General features: G+C 52.6%; 1 protein-coding gene across 8 annotated transcripts in view; it reads left to right on the top strand.

Annotated features, from left to right (window-relative positions):
- Window positions 1–18,135, top strand: part of KCNMA1 (potassium calcium-activated channel subfamily M alpha 1) — a 747,639-nt gene that overhangs the window by 206,605 nt on the left and 522,899 nt on the right. For all 8 annotated transcript variants that reach the window (XM_089897739.1, XM_030764574.2, XM_030764569.2 and 5 more), the window contains exon 2: window positions 13,644–13,805. In XM_089897739.1, coding sequence (XP_089753865.1) covers window positions 13,644–13,805 — 162 coding nt within the window. The remainder of the gene's footprint in view (window positions 1–13,643; window positions 13,806–18,135) is intronic.

Here is an 18,135-nt window from a genome sequence, read left to right as displayed (position 1 = left end):
CAGCTGCTGAGCCTCTCGCCGGTGTTCAGGGTTGGAGGGGGTCCCAGGCCACAGGGAGGAGATTGATGGGTCCAGGGGTGCCAAGGGGAAAGCTGAGGCTTTGCAGTGCTGGGGTGCTCGCCATTCCTAACTCCCAGTTGAAGGAGAAGGAGAAGCAATTGTCGGAACCCGATAGAAAGAGAAGTCCCCTCCCCTCTCCCCCGGCTGTTGAATTATTGTCATTATTTCACATTAACAGCCAGGCCAGACTCTATTGTATTTGGCTGCTGTGTTGGAAACCCAGATCCAGACTAGGGTTGTGGGAACCCAGAAGCAGGGGAGCCTGGAGTTTCAGAGCCCAGCCAGGCCTCTGAGGCGGGTACAAGCTCAGAGCACAGGGAGACAGGCCCCTCTGCAGACCCGGTGGCCTGAGCCTGGGCCTCACGCTGGGCGGCTGGTAGCATTGCCAGGTCCTGAGTAAATCTGTATGCCTGGTCACCTGGCCATCTTCCTGCCTCCCCAGCTCTGTCTGACCTGCTAGGCCTTGGTTTCCCGAATGAGGGTCATGTTCCCCATTGGGGAAGGCCGTGGGGGCCGACCTCATTGCAACAGCTCTTTTGGCCTGAAGCCGAAACCACATCCAAGTTCAGCAAATGGGAAGAGGTAGAAAAATATTCAGTTGGTGAGGTCTATAGGCACATATTGGATTAGGTCCTAAATTGTGGTAGAAATCTTCCTGGAACGGGACAAACCCTTTTGTAAACAAGAACATTCATCTGTTTTTGACTGACATGCCTGGTGAGGCATGTGCTTCTCAGAAGCCCAGTGACATCTATTCTTGTTCGGGATTTAGTGTTTGTATTTGAAAATGTAGCTGCTCTGAGGGGCAGCAATGTGGGAGCCAGCACTCCTGTTCAAGCTTCAAGTCACAGAAACTGGCCTGGTGGAGCCAGGACATCCGTGGTGCCCGGGAAAGGGCTTGCTTTTCCAGTGCCTCCCGGGCAGACTTTTAATTTACTCCATAGCCACTTGCTGTATGCCACGCACTCTGGATAATTAAAACAATGGGCCTTGACTTCGAGGAGCTTTCAGGCTCCTTGGGGCAATCTGACACGCATGGATGAAAAGACAGCTAAGGCTGCCAGCCGGGGCCTGTGCAGTGTTGCGAGAGAGGAGTGTATCGTGGGCACTGGAGTCGGGACGGGGGGAGCAGCGGGGGCCATACCAGGAAGACGGCTTCACTGGGCCCCTGGGACTTGATGTAGCAGGATGAGGATGGCTGGAGAGAAATGCACAGGGCATCCCCGGGGTGGGAACCGCTGGCCCAAAGCTGTGGAGGGCCAAGTCCTCTGAGAGGAGCCTGGTGGGTGGGTGGGTGGGGCTTGGGGAGGAGCAGGCAGGCCTGAAGGCCAGGCCCTGAGAGTCTCAGTTGTATGCCGTGGGCAGTGGGGGCTGGGGAGAACTTTGAGATTCCAGAAAATGTGAACAGAGTGAAAACAAAGCACTTTTTTAACATGCCCTTAAATCTCCACTATGTGCTGGCCACTGTTCCAGGCTCTGAGAATATGGAATGAGCAAACCCGGCCAAGGCGCTGCCCTCCTGGAGCTTACCCTCTAGTGGAGATTGGTGGGGAATAAGCACCCCCGGGTATAATGTTTAGGCAGTGGTAATGGTTATGAGGAAGAGTGCAGCAAGCTAAGGGGATGGTTTGGGGCCGTGGTAACAGTGGCACTGTTTCTGGGGAGATTGTTTAGGTGCTGTGCATTTCCTGCTACAGACGCGGTGAGGGCTTCAGAACTCTCAGTGAGGCTGGGAACTCAGGACCCTGTGGTATGACCCTGAGCTGTGAAAACTGATGCATTCCCTTCTCCCCTGCTCTCTGGGCCTGTGCTAGCTGAGCTGTTGGAGCCCCGAGGGACTTCGTCTCCGTCCCCTACCTTTCCTGGCCCCAAGGCTGTCCCTGTTTGACCTGACAGACACACCCTGGGCTCCATGTAGGGAGGCCTGGCTACTATGAGCATGGCCTCTCTGGGCCTTAATTTCCCCTCTGTAGCATGAGGACTAGGTGAGTGGTCCCTAGACTTTCCATGGGCACTCACTTAAACTTTAAAACTCATAGAGAATATCACAGGGTTGCCAGTTGTTTATTTTGACAGGCAAGAAAGAAACTGTCAAATGCCAGCTCTACCATCGTTGTCATTTCATTCAAAGGGCATGTTAATATCCAGCCAAGCAGTGATGACATAATGTCAAGGAAAAGGACAGTTCTTCCCTGGGGAGGAGTGTTGGCTGTCTTTCGCTGACACACACACATTACACTGTGCTGCTGTTTTCCATTTCCACACTCTGTCCTGCACTGCTCTGGGGACCACGGGACCAGAGGGCCTGAGAGCCAGCCTCCCAGGATGCTTTGCTGTGGGGAGCCAGATCCTCTTCTTGGTCCTCAGGTGGCGATGGGCTCCCTTCCTTCTTCTGCTTCTCCCCTCTTGACCCTTCCACTGTCTCTCTCTCAGTAACTCCTCCCCAGAAGTGGGGACTCTCCAGCAGTCCTGGGCTGCTTTCCAGGAGGTGGGAGAGAGGAGGAGCCCGTGACCTCCCTGACCAGATGAACTGGTCCCTCAGGCATTGAAACTCTGCGTCTTCGGGTAGGATTCAGTTGTTCCCCAGTCATGTTCACATCCTTGTTTTGATTCCATCGGCCTTTTCCCCGCTAACTTGAGTCATACAAGTTAACTTGGCTGTGATTTGGAGATTTCTGCCTTTTTTTTTTTTTTTAAATGAAAATGAGGGTCTTGGATTTCCTATGGGTCTTAGTTATGCATATCCAGTCTGTCTTGATTAGAAACAAAGCTGGCCACCACTTTGGTGAAGAGGAGAGAGATGGGGTTTGCTGTCTGGCAAATCTGAATTCCCATCCTGACGAGCTCTTTACTAGCTGTGGGATCTTGGGCAGGTCATTGTCCAAGGTCACATACGTGCAGACTCCGGCCCTTAGTGGATAACACAGTTTACTGAGCTCTCACCACCTGCTTTGCCCTCATCATCATGGTTGCTCCTCACAGAGACTCTCTGAGGAAGGTATTTGCAAGCCCGTCGTTTGGTTGAGGACCCTGAGGCTGGATGGGGTGGAGTGACTTGTGCCGGGTTGCATAGCGGGGGTACGAGGGGAAGCCAGGAGGCGGACTCTGGGGACAACACCTGTGCCTCCCACCATTCTTGCACCGTCTCTCAGCCATGTGTGGGCCTACCCAGTCTCTTAAATGAACAAGCTGTGTTTCCTTGAAGAGGCCCCCAACCCTTCTGTGACCCTACGCTTCTTATTGAAGGAAGGGAATCAGCCTGCATAAGTTCTCAGGTCCCTCACAGCTCTGACCTCTACAGATCTATGACTCTGAGATGCATCTCATTAAAAAACAAACCAGAAAACAACAACAACACATTTTTTGAAGGGGTTTGAGTGCTTTCCTTGAAACAAGAACTCACACTGGATTGCTTTCCCATACAATGCCAGATTCTTCCTACAAGGAAAAGGGATTTGTATTGAGCGTATGGGCCTGAGTGGGATTTATAAGGCTGCTCTGCTCTGAGAGCCTTAGTGCCTCAGTTGCTCATCTTTAAAATGGGCATAATAGTGCCTAACTTGCAACCTTGTTAACAGGATGAACCAAGAGAACACAAGGCATTCAGAAAGTTACATCCATTATCACTCTTTCTGAATTTACGGTCCTGCCTCAGACTTGCCTGCTGTGGTTACAAGTGCTTCCTCACCTGGAAAACAAATGCGATTTTCGTCTTCTGACTGGGGCCCCTGTAATGGTTTTCTTGCGTCTGTGGTTCTTGAACCATTCTCCCAGGGCAGGCTGCCCTGCAGAATGGCAGCTCAACCGCCATGTCTTTGCAGGTGAGCAGGCCTGCTTGGAACCGGCCCGGTCACTCTGGCTGAGGGATCAGAGCTGAGGTCTCGGCTGATCCAGTTCCGAGTCTCTGAGGTCCAGATAGTGAATTCTGGACTGTCATTTATATGTTCCTAATTGATTGAGAAGGAGATGTTTATTTTGCAGACGTGGTGTACTGGCTGAGAAGGATGCATCAGTCCTGAAGTTTGAACTGAGGGGTTGACTTACTGATTTCAAGCAGCAGATGTGGCCATTTGAGAACACGTCTCACCACGGGATATGGTGTCTAGTGGGTCAGTTTATTCCCAAATTGGCACCCCTTCCCCTAGGCCATTTCTCCAACTCCCTCTCCATACAGGGTTGATTATAACCTGATGTCTGTACTACAAAATTTTGTCATTTAGAAGCCATAGGGTATAAGATGATTGTTTCAGTGCTAGTAATAAACAGCATCTTATAAAGAGATTCCATCTCTTCTTTGTACGTTTTGCCTATCCTGAGGCAGCAAGGAACAGAAAAAAAGACATGGCCTTCGGTCTTAGAAGAGACTGGATTTAAATTTCAGCTCTGCCGCTTACAAGATGAGTGATCTTGGAAATTACCCAGCCTCTCTGAGCCTCGTAACATTCCTACCTTGCAGGCTTGTTCTGAGGATTAAATAAGATGGTGTAAAACTGCCAAGGAGAGAACATGGCTTGTAGAGACAAGGAGTCAAGGATTTCCTGAGAGCCAGCTGCCTCCCCTTGGTCCCCAGGGCACTGGGAAGCAGCTTAGAATGGCCCTGAGAAGGGCCAGAAAGGACCCCCATCCTCTCCCAGCCTCTTACACCTCTGGGGTGGGGCAAGTGCAGGACTCACAGTCCAGGTGTCGAGGTCAGGCGGTTTCAGAGCTAGACAGAACCTTGGGGAGCGTTTACACAGCCCCTTTGAGTTTGAAGCAAGGAAGCCTGAGGCACAAGATGGTCATCGACTCGTTACAGGGCACCTGGCCTTTTTCTGCTGTCACCTTTTTCCTTCCGCGGTGGCCTGTGTCTTCACGCACAGCACGGGGGACCCCTGGAAGTGAGAATCTGGACACTGCCCCTGGCAAGCCATAGCTAAAAACGCGCGTGGTGATGAGGTGTCTCACCAGGCAGCACGATGGTTTTCTGACATCCCAGAGCAATTGGCTTTGCCTGAGCTTCTTTTTCAGCTCCTGCAGCCGGAATCTGTAGTCACCCTGCCCCTTCCCTGGATGTGTAGCCTGTAGTTAGCAGATGCAGTAGCTGCTGGATGGGTTCCTCTGGCACAGACACGGTGCCCCAGGTGTACGTGAGGTCCCGGGGGCTGGATGAGGAAGCCTCAGGGTGCAGGGGAGGCTCCGTCCTGACAGGCAGAGGTTGGATCATCGGAACTTCCCAGGGGCAGAACCGATTCCACCACCCGCTGACGGCAGTTCCTGTTGGGGGCCCGAGGCTCCTGGTGCCTCGTTTCCCTGTCCCTGAGTGCCAGAGTACCTATCTCTTCCCTTCTCTCCCTTTGCAGAACTCTCACTGTGAAAATCCCAGCTGGTGGTGCCCACATGCTGCTTTATTTGCTTGAGCTGCTTGAGGTAATCGGCCTAATCCCTCATATGCAGGATTACCGTTACCTGGGAGAATCCCAGGGCTGGGCCACCCTTCCAGGATATGAAAGAAGCCGTTGGGGGCAGGGGAGGACGTTTTCCTCTTGGCCGATTTGGAAGGAGTCGGGGCGGCTGGAGGACCGTTTCCCAGCCTTTAGGCCTGGTGAAGACCTGAGGCTGAGGGACAGGATGGTGGCCTGCACGGAGGTCCTGGAAGCCCCATGGGTTTATAGGTGTTGATGCTCAGGCATTTCTGGGTCTTAGGGCACAGGATGCCATCATCATTGCCATGAAATAGAGCCTCTTCTAAAAGCTAAAACAGGCCTATGGGTTTTTACTCAGTGGATTTCAAACGTTTCTTCCTCAGAAGACCCCTTTACTCAGGTGCGGTCTAGTACAGAACCTTAATAGGTGAAAACGGCTCAACGTAGCGGTGCTTTGATTTTCATGGGGGCCAGGGGCCTCGCCACCTCTGCCGTCCCTTGCTAACCCCCTAAGGCACCTGACAGAACACAGTGCTGGCCTCTAAGGGACAGAAAACTATGGGTTTAACCCACTGTTTCCCCTCATTTTCCAGATGGGGACTCTGCTCACTCAGAGAGGTTAAGCGACTGGCCAGGGCCACAAAGCGTGTGCCTGGCAAAGCTGGGGCTAGAATGCAGGCCTCCTAACTTGCAGCCCAGAGCTCCTGGCCCTGCTACTATCCCTCTAATAGGAGACGAGGACTTACGGACTCCTGCTTTGTGGTCAGCTGAGGGCAGCTGCGCGCCAGGCTGCTGGGTCGGTTTTGCTGGGTGAGAGGGGGCAGGGAGAGGCGGGGAGCTGCTGCTGGGGATGGGATGAGGTTGGGGGTCTCAGGCAGACTGAAGCAGGATCCGTCAATGCAGGCTCAGGAGAAATGGCTTTTTGATGTCGACCAGGGAGATTTGAGGACCAAGTGGGACTGTGAGACACAAGGGGAAGACAGGTGGAGGTTTCCGGGTCCTTCCTTTCCCCACAGCCCTCTGGAAGTTGAGCACCCAGGAAATGCCCCATAGCACCAAGGCCCTGGGCAGAGAGAGGTGCAGGCCTGGGGCTTCCAAGGACGGGAGATGCTCTGGTCGCCGTGAGTGCCCCACCCCTCGGGTGCCCCGGGCCCTGCAGTCTTGGCCAGGAGTCCCTGTTAAGGATGCAGATGGCATGAGGGAAGCCGGGAAGCCATCTCGTCCTTCAGTCCTTCAGCAGCATCTGTGTAGAGAACCTCAGTGCTGAGCAAGAGACCACGTTCATTTCCCATCTGCTGCTCTGCTCCACGAAGGGTGATTTTTGGTTCCAAGCCGGTTCTTGGTAGAGAAAAAGAACCGTGTTCCTCTGTCCTTGTTTTAACCACCCTCTTAAGGCACAGGGACCTTGAAGAAGGGTCTCTGCAGTACACGCAGCAGAATTAAGAGTTCCTGATGGTAATAAGCCTCTCCTGGGCACTTTGTGACAGCCCGGAATCCTTCTGCGCGCGTTATCCCTGGGAGGAAGTCAGCTCAGGTGCTTGTCTCTTTTTGGTGTCAGACAGCGGGGTTTAAATTCCGACTGTGTCTTCCTGGGCCAGCTGCTTAACCCCGCATCTGCAAGTGAGCGCATTCAGACCCACCTTGTAGAGTTACTGTGATGATGATCGGAAACGGTGGCTGGTTATCGTTACCATCATTACTTACTAGTAATGTTACCTATTTCTAGTTATCATGCTTGCCAACGGTTGACTTCCCATCTGCTACAGCTCTCCTTCCCTCCCTCCCTTCTTTTTATACTTCTACCATCCCTCCCTCCCTCCCTCCTCCTCTCCTTCCCTCCTTCCCCCTTTCCCCCTTCTTTCCTACCTTTCACCAAGATGTATGAAGTGCTTACTTAGTCTGAGCTCGTAATGTTTCATTGTTGAGGATACAGCGGTGAACAAAAGAGACGAAAATGCTTGCCCTCGTGGAGCTTACAGTCAGTGATGATTAAAGTCTTCAGGCTGCCAGATGGGATAAATGCTCTGGAGAAGCGTGGAGCATAGATGAGGAGTGATGGGATCGGGGAGGGCTGGAGGGCTGGGGGTGTCATGTTCAAGGGGGGTGGGCAGGGAAGTACTCACCCATACGGTGAGGCTTTGAACAGAGTGTGAGGTGAGGGGGCAGCCGTGGCTGTCTGGGGCAGGGGGAGCAGCCAGTGCAGTCGGCCCCAGCTTGGAGAGGGCCTGGAACATTCTGGCAGCACAAGGAGGCCAGTGCAGCTGGAGCGAGCAAGGGAGTGAGTGGGAGGCTTGTAGGATGACGGCAGGAGCGGGCAGATTAGGGGGTTGCACTGTGTGAAGTCTACGGCTTGTCCTTCGACTGGGATGAGAAACCCCAGGAGGGGGCTGGCATGGCAGCGACACGATCTGACTTACATTTTGAAGCGTGGTTCTCCTCCCAGGCAATCACTGCTTAAACAGCTTCCCTTTCTAACTGACATGTAACTAAACCCGAGGCAGACTTGGAGCTTTGCAGGGAGTGGGTGGCCTCAGCAGGGGTGATCAAGGTGACTCTGGAATCCTCCTCCATCCCTAGAGGTGTGGTGCCCAGGGTGGCCTTGGCACCTGGCACCTGGGGCTGAGTGAGCCCAGCTGGGCAGGAGTGGCAGAGGCTCATAGGGAGGGTGTGGCCAGCACAGCGGGCCACCTGGAAGGACTTGGCAATGCCAACATTCTGTTCGTGCCCAGGGAGATAACCAGGCCCTGCCCAGCAAGGTGCAGGCAGGTGGGGATCTGAGAGTTGAGCCATGATGCCATCTTTGCCCACCCTTCATAAAGAAGTTGGTACTTTCAGGAAGTGCTGTGCTCCACCTTACCCCAGATTATACAGCGGGATGTATCCCTATTTACAGAAGAGGCTTTGAGAAATGAAATGACTTGACCAAGGCCATCCAGAGAAGCTGTACTTGGGTATCTTTTGATCCTTAGAGCTCTTCCTACCACACCACAGACTTGAGGCTCCCAGTATACTGGGTCCAGTGAAGGAAGGGTGAGAGACAGAGAGACAGCCTGGATCTGAGGACCAGAAGCGGTGGGGTCCTGGGGTTAGCACAGGCCTGCTCTCCCACGCTGGGCCAGGGCAGCTCCCACTGCTCGGAAAAGCTGGGACGTTTGAAGATGAGACGTGTTGCCCTGTGGGGCTCCCACACCCAACCCCCCATACCAGGCCATGTGGAGGCTTCCGCTGGCCCTGGGAACACTTGGGCTCCAGACTGCAGGCTGGCGAGGCAGGGATCTGCTTGGGAGTGATGGGTTCCCTTGGGCTAGATTTGGTGGAATCATCCTCTTGGGGAGGCAAAAAGAGGGAAGAGAAATAGAGCCAACTGGGGGTTTGTGTCTTGGCTTGGTGGTTCCCAGGTAGGCAGGGTGGCACTGGGCATTGTGACTTCCCTCCAGGCCCTCCGTATTCGGGGTTGGCATCTGAAGGCATGGCTGAAGTTCCTTCTCAGGCTTTGGTCTTCGACCTGGTGCTTCGGGGGAAATGCCCAAACAGCCAACAGGTACGTGCTGTGGACAGTGAGCGCCTGGCAGGTGACTGTGGTCCAGTCAGGCCTTTGGCCGCAGGGGACATAATAGGGGCGAGGCCCTCCGTGGCCATGTCAGAAGCCACTGAGGGGGACGGCGAGAAGGCAAGAAGGGGTGAAGCCACGTGCCCAAGCCCGGCCCGTGAGAGGCTGCCCGTGTGGGCCTGCGATGGCAGGGGGCTGCCGGCCAGCCTGCTCCCCAGTGTCCACGCAGCCTCCTGTGCTTGCACCCGCACCCTACAGCCCTCCCCATCCTCCAGTCCAGCACTGAGATTAGAGACTGTCAAGTGTGTCCTCAGGAGGCAGCTGTGGCTTCTTTTGCACAAGACTCTTGTGGGAGACAGGGCAAGACGGAGCCTCAGGAGGGTGGCTGCGACTGGACCTCCGCTTTCCAGGACATCCCCAGGCCCCGCCCAGTCTCATCTGTTCCCTACTCCTCCCCCCCTCCTTATTCCTCTCTTCCCTCAAAGGCCTCCTTTTCTCCGTTTCAGAAAATCTCTGATGGTCTGTCTGAGGCTAGGGTAGCTGGAGCCTGTAACTGGTGGGGTTCTCTCTTACACACACACGCTCTCTTTTTCTCTCTGTCTCTCTCTTTTCCCGGAGGATGAGCAGGAATCAGGGCCAGTTCACTCCTGACACCAGGGGGAGCCTGTCTGGCCCAACTCAGGAGTCCTCCCGGCAGGGTGGTGGGGTCCTTCTCTACAGTGGGAAGTGGAAGGTGTGGGGATGGATGGACGCCCACTTGGCGGGGCACAGGAGAGAAAGCAGTGTACTGGGACCCGGGGGGCAGCCTCCCTCTGGTCCTCAGTCGCCTCATCACGATGGGAAGTTGGTCTAACGGAGCTTAGAGTCACAGGGATCTAAGAGGTCACTTGGTCCAGGGATGACTCTCCGTAGGAATCCCTGCCCCCACTGTCCTGGGGGAGTGCCACACAGCTCCTGCTGGAACCTGTCCAGAAGTTGGGCATCTTACCTCCTGGTGGCCTGTTACCTAGTTGAAGCCTCATAGCTGTTAGAATCGACGCTCATTTATCCTCTGTTCTGTAATTATTTATTACGGTGTCCCTCACAGAGCCCCCAGTTGGCGCGGTTTTGACCGAATATCCTTGGAGCCAACCCGTCCCACAGCAGCTGTAACTACCACGCCCCAAGCCCTGTGCTGAGCACCAGTGCATTGCTTATCTCACATAAGCTTCACCACCACCTTCCTGGGGTCTGCATGCCTGTCCCCATTTTACATGCAGGAGGCTGAGCTTGTGAGCTAACGTGTCCCAGGTGGCCAGCTTGTAAGTGGCAGAGCAGACCTAAGGCCAGATGGGCTTGCTGCTTCCAGCCTGAGTTCTCAGGTTCTGTGTGCCTTCCCCTGAGAAATACCTGCTCTCAGTTGGCCTGTCTGTAAAATGGGGATAATTCCACCTGCCTGTCATATTTATTACAAGGTCTAAGCAAGATAATGCAGAGAAGGCACTTAATTTTTACTTGCTGGCCCCCAGTTCTGGCTTGGTAAATCGTGGTCAATCGCTATTGTAATGGGCTCTGTTCCTTACCACTCCTCCCCCCAAACCCACCCCGTGTGTCCCCAGCAAGACCACTTAACCTCTCTGGGCCTCCGCCCCCCTTTCTCTGGAGCAGGAGTTACACCTGCTCCCGATGAGGGATGCTTGGCCAGAGTGAGGTCAATGGTGCAGAGGGGCTTTCCCTCCAGGCCGAGGGGCGCTGACGTGGTGGCCTGGCATCAGGCTCTGCGATGTGCTCGCCTCCCTGCTCCCCCAGCTCCCCACCTCGAGTCCTGCCTCCACAAGCAATTAATTATGCTCACAACATCTTGTGTAAGCAAATAAAAACGAGAGCATTATCTCCCTTTAGTCCGTGTTTTTCCTTGCCTATTGTAAAGTAATTAAAATAATGAATGACTTGTAAAACAGTAGGTAAGAGGGCTGGCAAGAGAGCTTATCTGCCATATACCTCTTGTGCTCTGAATTACTGACGCATGGAAACCACTGTGACTGGAGAGGACTCCCTGACTCCCGGCCTTTGCATGCCATTCCCTCCTCCAGGGTCAGCCAGGTGGGTGGGGAGCCTGCACCCCCAGGATTGAGGAGCAGAGAGCTAGCTGGTCCTTCAGGCCCCCAGGCTGTGGCCCTGGACCAGCTCAGAAATGTCTCTGGGAGGCACTGCTCAAAAGGAGCCATAAGAGCCTCTGATTTGAGGGTCTTCTCTTTGCCCTGATCTCTTCCCTGTCTGGGCGAAGGGAGAGGCCAGGATCGAGCTGAGGGTTACGATTCATGTTCCATTTCACATCGGGGCAGTGATGATCAAGCCAGGTCAGAACGATTACAGGCAGTGGTGCTCGAACTGGGCTTCCCAGAGCAGCAGCAGCAGCAGCGTTACCTGGGAACTTGATAGAAACGGGGGTTTGCAAGTGGGGCCCAGCCCTCTGTGTTTTCACAAGTCCTCCAGCCGGTTCTGACGCTGCTGAAGTTTGAGAACCACCGCTAGAGTGTCTTTGCTTCCAGGAGAAAGAGGGAGGTGGTGAGACTAATTCATGAAACGTGTACTGTGTGCCGTTGGACACTATCTAATCCTGCCAAGACCTGTGGGGCAGGCAGTATGGTCCCCGTCTTACCAGGAAGGGGCAGGAGACCTGCATCTACACCTTTAGTTACTAAAGGGTGCCACGCATCAGCGTCTCTGTCTCTTCCAGGACACCCACCCTTGCAGTCTCCACGTGGCTGAGACTCGGGGCCCTAACAGGTCATTGGGACTGGCCTTAGGTGGCTTGGGCAACTGGCTCCACAGATGTCAGCAGACGGCCCCCAAATATGCCCACCCTGTGCCCCTGCCCCAGGCCTCCTTTTGGACTCTTCCAGCGCTGGGGGGGGGGCCCAATACACTTGGAAATTAAACATGAGCGCCTGGTGTTACCGATGTTCCGTTTGCCCAGTGTCCCTGAGTCGGGGTGGCTGGCGGGGGAGAACCAGGCATCAGGAGCAGCTTCCTGCCTGCCTACAAGTCCCCAGGAGGATGACTCACTCAGTGCCTCCCAGCTCTCCTTTCCTCGTTCTGGCCCACCCCCACTCACTGCAGATCAAGATTTTCACCTCTGCCTTTGGATTTTCCTCCTCACTCCAATTCACAGTGATCCCCAGGGTCAGTTTGTTTTGTTAATTCTAGCATTTTAAACGATGAACATAATTTTGCTGGCATCTTTTTAAACATCTGTGTCTGCAAAAATAATCTCAGTGGCTGTTTGAGTAGGGGCCCAGTTACATTTAAATTTTAGACAGTGAATGTGTTTTTAATATAAGTATGTCCCATGCAATATTTGGGACATACTTATACTGAAAAATTATTTGTTGCTTAGTTGAGATTCAAATTTTGCTGTGTTTCCTGTATTTTATTTGGCAACCCCTAAGCCCAGGCTCTATAGTGAGTGAGGGGCTGACATTCATAACCCTTTTTATTCCTTCTTTCATATTTATTGAGCCAACCATATACTAGGCTCTCTTTTAGGCACTCAGGATTCAGCAGTTGGGGGAGGCAGACTGTAAATGAAATAAGTAAGAGAATTATGGAGTGTGTTAGAAATTTTAAGTGCTTTGGAGAAAAACAAAGCAGAAAGGCAGTGCTGTCAGAAGACAGTTGGAATTTTAAAAGGGTAGCCAGAGAAGAAGTACTGAAAAGGTGATATTTGAGCAAAGATTTGAGAGAGGTGAGGGAGTAAGCCATGACCCTCCGTGGGAGAAGAGTATTCTAGGCAGAGGGCACAGTGCACGCAGAAGTGTACAGTTTAGGACCCCATGTGGGGCTCAGTTATCTGATGAAGTCAGCCTTGATCCTCAAGCACATTTTTAGCTACAAAGGGGAATTTATTTTCTCCTGTAACTAAAAAGGTCTGGTGTGGATTTCAGGCACAGCTGGATCCAGGTGTTCAAATGATGACATCAGTATTCTGCCATTTCTGGTTTCCTCTGTGGTGGCTTCATTCTCAGGGAAGGATTACCTTACTTATTCTTTCCAGCAAATGTCCCAGGCTTGAGTCATACTGGGTTGGCATGGGATCGCATAACCATCCTTGGCCCAATTGCTGTTGCCAGAGGGGTGGACTGATCTGACTGACCAGTCTCCATTCCTGGAGACAGGGTGGACCTTCAGTCCCTTTTGAACCACACAGACTGAGATGAGGAGGAGGTGGGTTTTTTTTTTTTTTTTTTTTTTTAGGAAAGTAGGGTGTGTCTGTGAGAAGGGTATGAAGGCTGGGCAGGTAGAGATTACAGAATGCTGACCTCACTTCCTGTCTAGCCACTCTGTGACCCTAGACAGGATGGTTTCCCTCCTGAGTTTTATGACTTTTTTTTCTTTAAAATCAGAAGAGAATAATTTTATTCTTCTTTCTTTCATAAAGATATTTTAAGAGGAAACAAAGGAAAGATCCTTTTTAAAAAGATTAAAAAAAACAATCAAAGCCGTAATCCGTCCCTTCTTCCCAACCCCTGTACCTTCAAGCCAGTGCCCACCTCAGCGGGGGCCCGTCTAGCTTTGATTCTTTTGGGTAGGTTGTGTTTTTTAAATCCACTTGGTGGCTACGTCTCAACCCTTGTTCTCTCTGTTGCCAGGAGGCCCAGAAGATTAACAATGGCTCAAGCCAGGCAGACGGCACTCTCAAGCCAGTGGACGAAAAAGAGGAGGCGGTGGCAGCCGAGGTCGGCTGGATGACCTCCGTGAAAGACTGGGCGGGGGTGATGATATCTGCCCAGACGCTGACCGGCAGAGTCCTGGTGAGTCCCCAGCTCCCTCCTCACACGAGGAAGTCTGCTATCTGGTCCGTGATCTCTCTGTTTATGGGGATGTGATGTTTCGCCGCGTCTTCTCCAGGCCATTGGCTATTGGGAGGTGGGGGTGAAGGGCGAGTGCTTACGTGTGGTCATATGGTCATGGGGGGGGTCTTTGTGCACAGCTGAGCCAGCGATGTGTGGGGCATTTGCAGAGTGGGCCACTGTTTGGGGCAGAGAGGGTCTATTGGAGAGGATGTAGAGCATTTCCTCTGCTAGCAGAAGAGGTGTGCACGTGCACACACACAGTGCACACACAGACACACACGTGCACGCCTGACAGTCTTGGAGAGGAGAAAGGGTCAAAGAAACGTGTGCTCAGAATTCTGCAGAGGCTCCATAAATGCCGGAATCCAGGGAGTTCTCTCTCTCTCTCTGTGTGTGTGTGTGTGTGTGTGTGTGTGTGTGTGTTTGGTGGCCTTCTGAGAATGTTACTGTTGTCCTCTGGCCTCCAGAGTTTTCTAGTCTCCTGCCCTGTGTGATCAGGGTCCTGCTCCTGGTAGAAATCCTCAGTCATGCTGGTGGTGAAACTCGTGGGCAGCCCACCTGAGACTACTGGCCCCGTGCTTGGAGCGTTGCTCGTGTGACCTTACTTCTGAGGAGACTGTCTCCTAGCCCCACCTGCAGTCCAGGCTCATCCTGCCTCTCCTCTGTGCATTTCCCACATTCTCTCTGATCTGCTCGTGTGGAGCTTGACTTCACTGACGGGTCTCCTGAGCTCCTGCTTCTTGGCAAGGATTGTGGGTGGTACAAGCCTGTAGTGACCAACCATCCCTGTTTACCTGGGGGGCCTGGGACATGGTTCTTTTGGTGCAAAGACTGGGAAAGTTGGGGGCGAACAGGCACGAGTCGGTCACCCTGGTCAGGCCAGGCTCCTGCCGTAGGTGGGCTCCTTCCCTGGGTAGCCCTGCCCACCAGCTTTCTTGAGTCTGATCAGTGTCAAGAGTTTCCCTGAGAAGGATGTTGCATTCCAAATGACTTGTCGTGATTCGGGAAGCTGTTTTGTATGGGCTGCCCTTCCTGGACCTGATGCTGGGGTGCGGTCATGAGTCATTTGGCTCAGAGGTAGAATGAATGGGGGTTTCCAGATGGTTGGGGGGATCAGAGATCAGGCAGGGAAGCTGGAAGATAGATGCCATCGCTCTTGATGTTTCGTGGCAAAAACTCAGTGGAAGGTGACCGTAGATGTTGGGAGATGGTGAAATTTCACTGATCAGAAGCCTCCTTGGGGGGAACTCCACATTATGTTTGGGATAAATATCTCACAAACCGCTTGAGGGAAGGAGTAAGTCACTGAATGTCATGCTTGAGTCACAAAGGTGGTGGCCAAAGAGGCTTGAAGGAGAACAGGGCTCTGTTAACTGAGGGACCAGTGGGAGCTGAGCCTTCTGAAGAATCTGGGTATGAAGCCCTAGCTGATGTTAATTGGTGGCAAAATAGAAAGCAGAGCAACTTAAAGCTGGGATTTTGGAAAGGAGGAGAGAGAAAGTGGTGAGGCCAGTTGCTGTGTGGAGGAAGATGGAGGGGGCCAGTCTGGGTCAGTGGGACCCACGAGAGACTGGGCAGCCCTGAGTGTCTCATGAGGAATTGAACGTGGCTAGTCGTGGGCTGTGCTGTGTGACCACCACCCTCATCTCCCCTCCAGAGCCTTCTGTAAAGTCCCTGTTGCTTTTTCACACTTGTGTGTGAGTGGATTCTGTGTGGAAAACTTAAGGAGGTTGAATTCTGGGTCTGGGCATTCACGTGGGATGAAAGAGAGGCAGTGCGTTCTCTATGTACGGCGGTGATGGATGGGAAACAGCAGACAGTTTGGTTGTACACATGTGCTGCCTGGTGCTTCCCTGTGGCCACTGAGGACCATTCTGATTATCTTCATCAACATCATCTAAGAGATACATCTAAGAGATACTGAACACCAACTCTGGGCCAGGTGCTTTTTCATCCCTGTGAAAAACAAGGCATGATCCTGATTCCGTTGCACTGTGGATGGAAGCTATTGAAGGAATGTCTGGAGGAGAAATGCCATGAGTACGCACATTGCGTGTGAGTGTGTGGTGGGGAGGCTGAGTGTGGGGGAGAAGGGGGTCAAGAAAGCCTTCACAGGGCTTCATGGGGGGAAAGCCTTTGAGCTGAAACTTCCATTTCAAGATGAAGTGAGCACATTTGATGATAGAGACGATACCAAAAACGAAAACATAGCCGAGCTTGAAAGCAAGGGACTACTTAGTGGGCCAGAAGCTGAGAAGAATACCTAATAAAACAGAAGGCATCTGAGTTGAGCTTGGCAATGTGGGTTAGGATTCTGAAAGTCAAAGGAGAGGAAAGGATTCCACAGTGGGGGAGCAGCAGGAAAAGTGCATGGTGTGCTGTGGGAATGAGGCCTGGGCTGCCAACACAGAGGCACCTGAGGGGCTGGGAAAGTGGGCTGGAGACAGCTAGTCAGGTCTCTAAATGCCGACCTAAAGACTTTGGACTGAATTTTGCAGGAAAAGGAGATTTTGAGGGAGGGGCATCATGATTGGTGATGGTGCCGAGAGAAGCACAAATGGGCAAGTTAGAGACTAAATTGGTGAGGCAGGAGCTCAGGGATGCTAGGACGGTTGGGACAGTGAGCTCCTGGGTCAGGACACAACAGGAGAGGATTGCTGCAGTGGACCCAGTGAGGCAAGGCCTGAACTAGCACCATGCATTGGAGGCACGTAGGTGATGTGTGTGATATTTGGAAGTAGAAGCCACAGGCCATGTGCACCCAGCAGCCACCTGGATACTACTGCTGACGACGACATTATTAAAGGGCATCTTGGGAGCCAGGCACTGCGCTAAGCCCTATACATTGTAATCAGGTTGAAGGGCAAGGACCATGTTGTATTTGTTGCGTATCTCCCACTTTGCTGTTGTGTTGTTAGGGGTTCATGACGAGGAAGCCAGAAAGCCAGTCTTATCAGTGAATTCATGTCCATTTTACAGTTGAGAAAACCGAGGCCTAGGAAGGGCAGTGAAGTGACAGAACCAGGCTCGTACCTGCAGGCCTCCGGACTCCCCGTCCAGTGCTCTTCCCGTGTCGTTACTTCCTGTTTGAAGATAATACCTTCTTCTTGAAGCCACTGTCAGCTCTTGCTATGGCTATGACATTTTGACATTACTGTCTCTGAGCCAATTAGGTCCTGAGGCTGCTTGACCTGATCCTTTTAACATTTGTGTGGACAAGCATGGTGCACCCAGGTCTCCTTGCCTGGGACTGCCCGTGAGGCTAGCTGCTCTCCGAAGGTCTCCTTGGAGGAGATGCTGCCTGGGCTGCTCTGGTGCACTCAGGATGGAGCAGTCCCCCCCCAGAGAGCAGGCAGCCCAGAGTTCAGGCGGTACCTTCAGAACAGGCCTCTCCTTTAGAGAAGGCAGGTCCTTGCTCTGAGCAAGGAACACATTTCATATTGCAGGCTCCATGCTCAAGGAAAGGTAGCTTTGCCTGTTCAGAACTCAAAGCTGTGTTTGTCCTGAACTGCCCCAGTGTTTATCCTTGCAACAGTGGGACTCAGGCGAAGAGTAGACACCAGCTGTGCAGTCTCCCTTTTCCATGTTTAATGTGTTTTCCTTGACGCACAGCTCAGGAGCTTGGGCCCTCCACATCTGGGCCCCTTTCTCACCTGTCTCATTGTCACAGGTGAGAGTTTCAGAACCAGGGCATGGTGGGTAAGGCCCAGCTGGGGAAGGATTCGCCAAGACAACTTCCGCGTATCAGTAGATTCACTGGTTGTCCGGGATCTCTCAGATGAGCACATCATTCATTCAGGAAGCACTTACTTCTCACCTGCACCAGGCGCTATTCCAGGCGCTGGGCACAGGACGGTGAGCAACTGAGATCCAGGGTGTGAATTATTTACGTTGATAAACTAGATAAAAAGTTGTAGAGCTCAGTGTAAACAGTGACAAATGCGAGTCACCATTTGCGGTGCTTTTAATAGTTAACACTTGGAGCTTCATCATCAAAGTGAGAAACATTCCTTGACCAGTTCGCAGAATAGCCTGTCTTTGTCTTGTCTCTCTCCTCAGCACTCAGGCTTAGCTTTACAGAAACAGCAGTACTGCACAGGGCCTTCTCTTGGAGCGATGGCTGAGGGATTCTGTGTTAAAGTGTACCCCCAAACTGTCAAGGATTACTGCTTCCCTTATCTTTTTGTAAAAGTAAAAATATTTATTATTTTCTGATTCTAAAGTTGGTGTGTGCTGAATTCAAAATTGGGGATACCAAATTTTGATCAGTTTGATCATTTGATATACC

This window comes from Delphinapterus leucas, chromosome 16 (genome assembly GCF_059928025.1).
Source record: "Delphinapterus leucas isolate spDelLeu-1000000601 "Yukka" chromosome 16, BTC_Dleu_Yukka2, whole genome shotgun sequence".
Classification (NCBI taxonomy): Eukaryota; Metazoa; Chordata; class Mammalia; order Artiodactyla; family Monodontidae; genus Delphinapterus; species Delphinapterus leucas.
This window is presented reverse-complemented; position numbering and strand designations above follow the sequence as displayed.